Here is an 11,970-nt window from a genome sequence, read left to right as displayed (position 1 = left end):
CCTCAAATAAGTTGGCATCAAGAGCTTTATCTTCAGTGTCACTAATTCTAACTTCTACTGCCTCAATTCTGCTTCTATGACTTTCTACTGAGTTGTCTAATTCTGAAATTTTATTGTTAATCTTCTGGATTTCTGATTGCTGTCTCTCTATGGATTATTGCAGCCTATTAAATTTGGCATTATGGTCTTGAATAACTTTTCTAAGTTCCGCTACTACTGTGTCTGTATGTTCCCTGACTGTTTCTGCATTCTGGAGAATTTGCTTTCTTATTTCTAGAAGAGTTCTGTATATTAATCTTTTGTATTCAGCCTCTGGTAATTCCAAGAAGTTCTCTTCCTCCAGAGAATTTATTGATTCTTTATTTTGGGAGCTTGCTGAAGCCAACATGGACTGCCTCTTTATGTGACTTGATATTGACTGTCATCTCCGAGCCATCAATAATTTATTATAATTTTATTTTGTATTTGCTTAGTAAGACCTAGCTTATTTTGTTTTGTTCTGATATGCCCAAATAGGTTGCCTGTGTGCACTAGTTTGATTTTTGACACCTCTGGATCTCTAATGTCCTGTCACCAGGTAGTTAGTTCTGTAACTAAGCATGTGCACACAGGAGTCCGTTAAATTTTCCTATATGGGTTCAGCCCGGGTATTCAGGCCGTTGGTCAGCAAGCGTGTGATGCAGGCTCTCACCTGCAGTCCTAAGGAGGCATGGGTGACTGGTGCAGGCACTAGACTCTGGCTGTGATAGGGGATCACATGCTGAGCTAGGAAGGGGGCTGATGGCTGCCCCTGAGAGTCTTAAAGGAAAGCGTGTCCCTATTTTATAGGGTGAGTAGGTAGTTGAGTTTTGCAGCTGGCCTATGAGCTCCCCACTCTGTTGGCTGTAAAGACTCAAGGACACCACTTTTTCTTAGACTCCTGTAGCAGGTGACTAGGCGCTGTAGGTGTTACCACCAGTCCTCAAGCCCCTGCTGCAGATCGATAAAAGTGCCTACCTTAAGGGGCAGGACTGTTTCGAGGGTTACAAATCTGCCATTTCAGAGCTGAAGCAGTTGAAGTTAAACTTCAGATGTCTGCCCTGTTGTACTGTGGCAGTGAGGACTAACGCTGTTGAGATTGTTCCCACAAGTCTATACAGCTTTGTAAGGCACTCAGAGTCTGCGGACCCCTGATATCTGTGCCCAGAAAGGAGCTGTGCTGTCTCTGTGTTCCTGGCCTAGGGGAGCTGGCAGCTTATTTCTTCCCTCTCCAAGGCCAGGAGAATGAGGAGCTGTGCCATCTCTGTGCTCCTGGCCTAGGGGAGCTGGCAGCTTATTTGTTCCCTCTCCAAGGCCAGGAGAATGGGTCAGGGTGCCTTTTGGGATCTACTTCTGGCCCAGCGGACTCCCGATGCAGAGCACGGAGGGAGGACATAAAAGGGAAAGAGGTTTTTCCCAAATGGGCGTTTTTTTTTTTTTAATCCCCGCAAAAGGGTGCATGCATATACTTATCTTAGCCTTTTGGGAGCTGCTCTGCAGTGGTTCAGAGCGTCCAAGTAGAATCTCTGCTGCCAGGTCTCTCTCGATGTGGAAACTGCTTCCTAAGCGCGCGCACCACACAGCTGTTTGCCCGCTTCATCGCAGATGGTGTGGCTGCAGAGCTGCAGTTTCACCGCCACGGCTCTAGCCCTCCTCACCTCTTCCAAATTGTCTCCCTCTCACGTGTCACTCAGATGGATTTCTTAACCTTGCCTTGTTCATGGCTCGCAGATATTCAATCAAATCACTTGTTTTTCCAGGTCTTTGTTGTAAGAGGGATATAGGAGGCGTCTAACTACTCTGCCATGTTGATCACATTCCCAGTACTGGGCTTTTCCATCGTCTCTTTCCACAGTTGTAGTCGATTTGATTCCACTGTAAAACACTAGGCCTGAAAGTATTGCTCCTGCTTTGTCTTCTAAGAATTTTATGGTTTTAGTTTGCACATTTAGGTCCTGTATCCATTTTGAATTTGTTTTTGTGTATGGTGTGAGGCATGGATCCTGTCTCATTTTTCTGCATGTGGAAATCCAATTTTCCCAGAACTATTTATTGAAGAGACTTTTCTTTGCCCATCAAATGAAATTAGCTCCCTTGTCAAAAAATCAGTTGACCACAGATGTGTGGATTTATTCCTGGACTCTCAATTCTATTCCATTGGTCTATATATCCACTCTTATGCCAGTACCAGGCTGTTCTGATTACTGTGGCTGTCTAGTATATTTTAAAAACAGAAGTGTGAGAGTCCTTCTACTTTGTTCTTCTCTTTCAACACTGTTTTAGCTATTCGGGGCCTCTTGCCATTCCATATAAAGTTGAGAATTGGTTTTTCTATTTCCATAAGAAGGCTGTTAGAATTTTGATCTGGATTGCATTGAATCTACTGTATAGATCGCTCTGGGTAATAATGGCATCTTAACAATATTAAGTCTTCCAATCCATGAACATGGAACATCTTTCCATTTATTTAAGTCTTCTTTAATCTTTCAGCAGTATTTTACAGTTTTCATTGTTAAGTCTTTCATGGTCTTAGTTAGATTTATTCCTAGGTATCTTACTCTCTTAGATGCTATTGTAAATGGAATTATTTCCCTAATTTCCCTTTCAGATTTCTCATTGCTGGTATATAGAAACCCAACTGATGTTTGTTGACCTTGAACCCTGCAACTTTGCTAAATTCCTCTATTAGCTCTGGAAGTTTTCTTGTGGATTCTTTGGGATTTTCTATATATACGATCATATCATTCATGAATAGAGATAATTTTACTTTTTTTCTAATATGCATACCTTTTATTTCTTTTTCTTGTCTTATTGCTTTGGCTAGGACTTCTAATACAATACTGAATAGAAGTGGTGACAGCGGGAACCCTTGTCTTGTTCCTGATTTCAAGAAGAAAGTTCTCAGACTTTCTCCATTAAGCATGATGTTGGCTGTTGGCTTCTCATATATGCCCTGAATCATACTGAGGAATTCTTCTTCTATTCCAGTCTTCTTTAGGGTTTCCATCAAGAAATGGTGTTGGATGTTCATCAAATGCTTTTTCTCTATCCACAGAGATGATCATGTGGTTCACTTCCTTTGTTCTATTGATGTGGTGCATTATGATTGATTTTCTAATACTGAACCATCCCCGAACTCCTGGAATAAATCCCACTTGGTCATGGTGTATGACTCTTTTAATACACTGTTGGGATTCTGTTCCCTACTATTTTGTTGCAGATTTTTGCCTCTATTCATAAGAGATACTGGTCTATAATTCTCTTTTCTTGCAGTGTCTTTGTCTGGTTTTGGTATCAGGGTTATGTTTGCTTCATAGAACAAATTAGGGAGTATTCCTCCCTTCTCTATCTTTTGGAAGAGTTTAAACAGTATTGGTGTCAATTCTCCTTCAAATGTTTGGTAGAATTCCCCAGTGAAGCTATCCGGTACAGGACATTTTTTTATTGGGAGATTTTTGATCACTGACTCGGTCGCTTCACTTGATATGGGTCTATTGAGGCTTTCTCTTTCCTCTTGACTCAGTGTGGCTAGGTTGTAATGTCCTCTTTCATTTTTTATTTTGTTTATTTGCATCTTTTCTTTGTCAGTCTAGCTAAAAGTTTGTCAATTTTATTGATCTTTTCAAAGAACCAACTTCTTGTTTTATTGATTCTATTTTTTTCAATTTTATTTATTTCTGCTCTGATCTTTGTTATTTCCTTTCTTCTGGTAGATTTAGGCTTAGTTTGCTCTTCTCTTTCTAGCTCCTGGAGTTGTCAAGATAGGCTGTTAATTTGAGATCTTTCTTCTTTTTTCATGGAGGCATTTATTGCTATAAGTTTCCCTATGAGTACTGCCTTCATGCATCCCATAAGTTTTGGTATGTTGTGTTTTCATTTTCATTTGACTCTAGGAAATTTGTGACTTTTCTTCTGAGTTCTTCCTTAACCCACTGGTAGTTTAAGAGTGTTGTTTAATTTCCATATGTTCGTGTATTTTCTCTCTTATTGATTTTTAGCTTCACTCCGTTGTGGTCATAGAAAATACTTTGTATGATTTCAATCATTTTAAAATTTATCAAGATTTGCTTTGTGACCTAACACACTGTCTATCTGGAGAATGATCCATGTGCACTGGAGTAGAATGTATATTGTGCTGTTTTGGGGTGGAGTGTTCTATATATGTCTGTTAAGTCTAGTTGGTTTATAGTGTCATTCAAGTCCTCTGTTTCCTTGTTGATCTTCTTTCTAGATGTTCTGTCCTATATTTAAGGCAGTGTATTGAAATCTCCAACTATTATTATAGTACCATTTATTTATCCCTTCAATTCTATCAGTGTTAGCTTTATATACTTATGTGCCCCGATGCTGGGTGTATATATATATTCATGATTGTTAAATCATCTTGATTAATTAACCCTTTTATCATTATATAACATCTATCTTTATCTCTTCAAACAGATTTTGTCTTAAAGTCTACTTTGTCTGATATTAAGATTGTCACCCCAGTTCTCTCTGGTTATTATTTGCATAGAATATTTTTTTTTCCATCTTTTCACTTTCAACCTATTTGTGTCCTTGGTTTAAGGTGTGTCTCTTGTAAACAGCATATAGTTGGATCATTTTTTTTTTTAATCCATTCTGCCATTCTCTGCCTTTTGACTGGAGCATTTAGTCCATTTAAATTCACTGTAATTACTGATAAGAAGTGACTTACTTCTGCCATTTTGTTGTTTTTTGGGTATCTTAAGCCTTCTTTGTCATTGTACTTTACTACTGCTTACTTTTGTGTTTTGCTGGTTTATTGTAGTGAGCTTTTTTGGTTCCTTTCTCCTTTTCTTTTGTGTATGTTTTATATACATTTTCTTAGTGGTTACAAGGAATATTACATTTAACAGCTTATATATTTGTATCATTCTAGGGTAAGTTGGTATCAACTTAGCTTCAGTAATATACAAGAAATTCTATATCTATACCATTTTTCCTCCCTCCATTTTGTTGTTCTCACTAATTATGTCTTTCTATTTCATGTGACCTGTAACATAATTTTATCCTTGCTTTTTATATATTTGTTATTAAAACAAACTTTTTGTTATATAAATTTTTTACCACAATAAAATAAAAATAATAGTAATTTTAAAAAGTATTCAGTAGGCCAGATCCGAATCACAGGGTAAGGCTATTACCATCCCCGTTAAATGCAAAATACTCTACACACTAGTGATTCTGTATACTTCCAAAGGCTGAAACATGCATTATATAGTTTTCTTATTTTGCTTTATAAACATAAAAATCTTATATTTAACAGTTAAGGGAACTGTAACAAACAGAATATTCTTTAAAATACATAAATCATATATACTTACTGGTGACTCCTCTAAATTTTCATGTAAGTAACGCTGAGTCCGCTTCACAACAGACACATCAGCTCCCAAGAAAGGAATGGCATAGTTGCTGAGTTCTCTACAGTAAGAAATTGGCCACCTGGAAGACAGACCCATGAGTATTATGCATTTTCTCTAGTTACGGTGATCACAATTTTAGCTGGTAAATTTTTTAATAAACTTTTTTAGTAACTTTTCTCGAGGCAATAATAACAATGATGATGGTAGATCTGCTCTTAATTAAAATTTATTTCATATTCTTCCTATATTCTCTATACCTACATCTGAACAAGTGACAAGTGGAACACTGTAGTAGGTTTCACGTCACATGCATTTAACAAATACAGTTTTCACTATGATTTACCCCACCGATTTCCTTAGACAGTGATAAAAACAACACTAATTTCAATAGTCAAACTTTAAACTCATATCTGCAAAAGTTCTTACATATAAATACTAGTAATGAAGATTGATTAATTTACATAAGATCATCACACTTTAAGATGGTGGGGTTTAATGTACAAAATTTAACTGACATTTAATTCTGACATTGACAGTGAAATATCACAAAATTCATTTTTTTCCAGGGTCCAAATTTACATCAACGAATTATGTAAGCTTGTTGTTGTTGTTATGTGCTGTTGAGTCAATTATGACTCATAGTAACAACAAGTTAAGCTTAGGGTAATATATTAATTATATTTTAAAGATCTTTGAAAAACAATTCTTAATTTAAGGCATTTCTTAGTAGCATACTTTATTAATACAACAATATACTTCGACCAGATTTATTAAGGAATAGATTTTGAATTAATATACCTTATTTTCAATTTTGGACCAACAAATGGGACAGGTTTCACTTTTGACTCATTTCGTAGTTTTCTCAAATTATCCTGATCTCCAAAACCATAAACTGCTGACTTCCAGGTACCATCATGAATGCATAATCCCTAATAAAATATTAACGGATAATTACCAAAATGTGAAACCAACTATCTTACAATGCATTATTACAAACAACACTTCATCTCTACTTAAGTACGGCATAACCCTTATTTAATAGTCTTGTACATGAATTTTCATGACTGGCTAGGCAGCAATAACACTCATTAGCTTGATCATACTCAATATTCATACCAACATAAGCCCTCTCTTCTTCACTCCTACCATTATCTAAGCGCTTTGAAACAAGCAATTTAATTTCACTTCATTGTTTTTACTCAACTAACTTGCCATATACCTTCATGACTAGCCTCTCTAATCCTATCCCTATCCTGTGCTGATTCCTCAAACTTTCAAGATAGTTTCACATGCGCATTTATGTATGCATACACAACATACTCTTCATCTATCCTTCTAACACTCCTTTTTCTAAAAAGTCCCAAGTTATATGCCTCATTTCCCACAAAAATCCTATTAAAATAATTTTAAAATATTTTCTTAAAGCTTATTAGTATGATTTAGATTTTCTTTCCTTATTCTCTCAATTTATTCTTGGTTCTGTATCCAGTATAGAACCCTTATTATTTGTTTGGTCTCACCCAGACTCTCATTTGTACACTTATTTTTCATCTCTTTTATGAGACTCTTTGCTGTCAATGCCTTCCATTCTTCCAATATAATTATACCTTCTGCAACCCTTACCTCAACTCCAATCAGAAATGAGTAGCAGAAAGGAGAGGACAGGTGAGGATATAATCTCTAAATTTACTGTGATAGTGCTAACTCTTATTCGCCTAACTTCTAGGTGGGGCTTTTAATTCTGTATTAGATAACTATTTTAAATTTAGTTTATAACTTGATTGCACATAATTGTATTATGTCCCCTCTTATATGTTGCTGACCTTGTTTAAATGAACAAAATCATTCAGATAGATTCAAAGCCAACTTTGTCACAAGATTCTGAAAGACGAATATCGGTAAGGCAGATGTAAAGATATCTTGGACTGATAATAAGCTGAATAAGACATACACTAAAACCTCAGAAGGTTCAGGTTTTTATATCTTAATTTTGATAACACAGAAAAACAGAGAGATACCAACCCAATTTCCATTGGGTTACAGATTTATTTCTTCTGTTTCTTAAGGGTTTGATTTGTCAAACTACTCTAAATCTGGGCTGAGGCAATTTGACCTATTTGCAAATGTAAAGATTTTCAAACACCAGGAGAAAACAGCTTTTAAAACAGAAATCTATGAATACTTTCCTGTATAAATAAGCCATCAAAAAGGCAAAAAATTACATTCAATTTTTTAAATCTTTTACCTAATTTCAATAAAAAAATGTAAAGAAAAGTGCCCAAAACATATATGTACAATTTAATGAAATTACAAAGCAACCATACATGTAACCACCATCCCCAGAACTGCAATCCAGCCAGCATCCCAGAAGGTCCTGGTTCTGCCTGACTGTATGGTAGTAATCACTTCCTTGCATGTCTTTAGCATTTTATCACCTAAGCATCCATCCCTAAACAGTAGTTAGTTTTGCCTGTTTCTAAACTTTACAGAAATGGAATCCCACTGTAGATATTCCTTTAAGTTTGGCCTCTTTTGCTCAAAACTATGTTCTTAGGATTCATCACGTGTTGCAGGTAACACCTACTGTGCAACTTGCTTTTTCATTCTCTTAATGGTGTCTTCTGATAAACAGACACTCTCAATTTTAAATGTATATGATTTATCATGTTTTTCCTTTATATTTAAAGCATTCTATGTCCCTTTTAAGAAGCTACTTCCAACCCTGAAGCCACGAAGTATTCTCCTATGTCATCTTCTAAAAGCTTTACTGTTTTGCCTTTCATATTTAGGTTTACAATCCACCTAAGCTTGACTTTTGTACACGGTACAAAGTATGAGTCCAATTTAATTTTTTCTCCATATGAATACCCAATTGTCCCAGCATCATCTACTAAAGTCCCTTTACCATAAACTAGTGCTGACATCTGCATGAACTGTTTCTGGGCTCTTTATTCTGTTCCACTGGCCTATTTATATCCCTCTGCCAGCCAACAATACACTGTTAATAACAAGTCTTTAAATCTGAGAGTCTTTCCACTTTATTCTCTTTCAAGAACATCTTGGCTATTCCTGACCCTTTCATTTCCATACACATTTCAGAACCAACTTGTCAAGTTTCACATCAAAACAAAATAAAATTGTTTGAGATTTTGATTGGAATTGTATGCAATTATAAATCAATTGGAGAAAAATTGATATCTTCTAATATTAACTCCAAAACTGACGTCCAAAAACTGAGTTCCAATCCATGAATATGGTATACTTCTTTATTTATTTGTCTTCTTTAAGGTTTCTCAACAAAGTTCTATTATACTTATTCTTAAGTACTTGATTTTTTATGATATTATAAATGGTCTACTTCTTAAAAATAATCATTTTCTAACTGTAGCTGGTATACAGAAATATAACTGATTTTTATATTAATTTTGTATCCAGCAATAATAAAGGTTAGAGTGGAAATAAGTGAAACGGAGAATATAAAAAGAATAAATAAAATCAGTTAAGCCAACAGTTAGTTCCTTGAAATGACTGACAAACCTTAAGGTAGAATGATGGGGGTGGGGTGGGAGGAGAAAGCTCAAATTACTAAAATTAGGAATGAAAGAGGAACATTACTACCAACCTTACAGAAACAAAAAGACTATAAGGGAATACTATGAACAACTGTATACCAACAAATTAGGTAACCTAGATGAAATGTACAAATTCCTAGAAAGACACAAACTACTGAAACTGACTCAAGACAAAACAATATGTAACAGTAAAGAGACTGAATTAGTAAGTTAAAAAAAACTTCCTACGAAGAAAAGCCCAAGCTCAGACAGCTTCATTGGTGAATTCTACCAAACATTTAAAGAAGAATTAACACAAATCCTTCACAAACTCTTCCCAAAAAAGTCGGTATTACCCTGAAACCAAAACCAGACAGACATCACTAGAAAACTGTAGATCAATATCTCTTATGAATATAAATGTAAAAGTGCTCAATAAAATACTAGCAAACTGAATCCTCCACCATATAAAAAGGATTATACACCATGACCAAGAGGGATTTATCCAGGAATACAAGGCTAGTTTAACATATGAAAATCAATCTATGTAAATGTGATGATTAATGTTATGTGTCAACTTGGCTAGGCTATAATTCTCAGTGGTTTGGCACACACTATGTATCACCTCCCATTCTGTGACGTGAAGTGAGTAGCCAATCAATTGGAAGAGGAGTGTCCTTGGGGATGTGGCTTGCATTCATGATATAAGCAAAAGTTCTGGCAAAGCTCTCTCTCTCAATCCTGCAATTCATCTCATCATCCTCTGACCTCTGGTTCTTGGGATGTGAGACGCCTTCAGCCTGCTGCCTCACCGGCAGATTTCTGCTTCGTCAGCCCCTGCAACCACATCAGTCAGGAGAAGCCTCCAGTCTTCCACCTGACCCACAGATTTGGAATTTGCCAGCCTCCACAACTGTGTGAGCCATTTCCTTGAAATAAATCTCTCTATATTGATATATATATATGCTTCACTGGTTTTGCTCCTCTAGAGAACCCAGCCTAAGATAGTAATATACCAAAAGAATAGAAAAAAGGCAAAAATCACACGATCAGGAGTTCTGGCAAATTGGCGCTCCAGGCAGAAGCACCACGCCGTCCCTCCACAGCAAAGATCCGAAAAACTAAGTCAAACAGAGAATACAACAATCCTGAAACCCTAAAACACCAAATGAAGAGATAAAGAACTCAGCCAAGCACCAAATGGAGTGAGAAAGCTGACAGAGAACGGAGAGCGAGGAGAGATTCATGCAGAGGTCCCCTACCAGCTAACGCAGCGCGGAGCCACCATCTTGGACTCCTATCGGAGACCAGCAAATGAGGGTACAAGAAAGCAGCCTCACGGAGTGTCCAGCGGGAGATAAAACAACTGGTAACGTGCGGTGTGAGCTTTTCCACCTCCCACCCCTCTTCGCCCCGGCTCGACCTCCTCTGCTTCCCGTGGCCACGGTCTCTTGACCGGGAAGCGCCGGCTGCTTGGATTCCACACACCCAAGCAGCGGCTCTCTGGGTGCCAGTTGTTGGCTGCTAGTGTTGCTTTTTCTTTTTGCTTCTTTTGATTTCTCACTTGCCTCTCGCCACCTCCCCCTCCTTTCACTCGAATGCCTGGCTCCGTGCATCACCTTTGCTTCTTCCTGAGGGGCTGCAGAGCGCCGGCAATTTGTGATGTACGCTTTCCCACTCTCTACCCTTCTTCACCCACACTCGGCCTCCTCTGCTTCCCGTGGACACAGTCTCTTGTCCAGAAACACCAGCCCGCACTAGCTGGCTCTCAGAGTGCCATCTGTTGGCTGCTGGTGTTGCTTTTTTTTTTTCTTCTGCTTCTTTTGATTTCTTCCTTGCCTCTCGCTGCCTCCCCCTCCTTTCGCTCAAGTGCCTGGCTCCATGCGACATCTCTGCTTCTTCCTGAGGGGCTGCGGAGCTCCATTTGAGTGTGGAGCTGCTTCCCGGTCTGGGCTACCACGCTGGTGCGATCCCAGGGCTTTTGTTCGTTTGTTCCTCTGCTACCCACGGCCACAGTGTCTTGACCAGGAAGTGCCGGCTGCTTGGATTCCACACACCCAAGCGGGCGGCTCTCTGGGTGCCAGTTGTTGGCTGCTAGTGTTGCTTATTTTTTCTGTTTCATTTGATTTCTCACTTGCCTCTCGCCACCTACCCCTCCTTTCATTCAAGTGCCTGGCTCCATGTGCCATCTTTGCTTCTTCCTGAGGGGCTCCAGAGTGCCGGCAATTTGTGATATACGCTTTCCCACTCTCTACCCTTCTCCACCCACACTCGGCCTCCTCTGCTTCCCGCGGACACAGTCTCTTGCCCAGAAACACCAGCCTGCACTAGCTGGCTCTCTGAGTGCCATTTATTGGCTGCTGGTGTTGCTTTTTTTTAATTCTGCCTCTTTGGATTTCTTGCTTGCCCCTCCCCGCCTCCCCTTCCTTTTGCTCGAGTGCCTGGCTCCGTGCGCCATTTTGCTTCTTCCTGAGGGACTGTGGAGCTCCATTCGAGTGTGAAGCTGCTTCCTGGTCTGGGCTACCGTGCCGGTGGGAACCCGGGGCTTTTGTTCGTTTGTTCGTTTTGAATTGTTTGTTTGTTTTCTTTTCCTTTTCTTCAGTTGGGAGCCCATTCTGGCCAGGCGGAGCTGCGTGGCAAGGAACTCCCCGTCAGCTTCCACAGACGTGCAGAGGGATCCCTGAGAGCATTTCTTTTCTCGTTGTCTTTTTGTTTTTGTTTTTTTAAATTTGTTTTGCTTTCTTTTCCCTCTTTTTCCCTTTTGTCTTTCTTCATTGCTCAGTTTCTCATCTCTCTAAATCTTCCTTCTCTTTCTGATCCCTGAATACCAGGCATTGTATACTTCTACGCCTTCTAGCCAGGCTGTACTGCAACACCTGAGAGCGACTTTCCCAGAACTCACAGCTGCATCGGTGGGATCCCTGGGAAATTTTGTGGTTCTTTAACCTTTCTGATTTTTATTTATTCATTCTTTTCTTTTCTTCCTCTTCCCCTTTCTGTTTTTCTCCATTTCATAG

At 38.6% G+C, this 11,970-nt stretch overlaps 1 protein-coding gene across 1 annotated transcript in view; it reads right to left on the bottom strand.

Annotated features, from left to right (window-relative positions):
- SCCPDH (saccharopine dehydrogenase (putative)) overlaps positions 1-11,970 on the bottom strand; it is a 51,689-nt gene that overhangs the window by 15,047 nt on the left and 24,672 nt on the right. The window contains exons 6-7 of the mRNA XM_004375871.2: positions 6,201-6,331; positions 5,364-5,481 (exon numbers count right to left, since the gene is read on the bottom strand). Of these exons, the coding sequence (XP_004375928.1) occupies positions 5,364-5,481; positions 6,201-6,331 (249 nt within the window). The remainder of the gene's footprint in view (positions 1-5,363; positions 5,482-6,200; positions 6,332-11,970) is intronic.

This window comes from Trichechus manatus, unplaced genomic scaffold, assembly GCF_000243295.1.
Source record: "Trichechus manatus latirostris isolate Lorelei unplaced genomic scaffold, TriManLat1.0 scaffold00039, whole genome shotgun sequence".
In the NCBI taxonomy this organism is placed as follows: Eukaryota; Metazoa; Chordata; class Mammalia; order Sirenia; family Trichechidae; genus Trichechus; species Trichechus manatus.
This window is presented reverse-complemented; position numbering and strand designations above follow the sequence as displayed.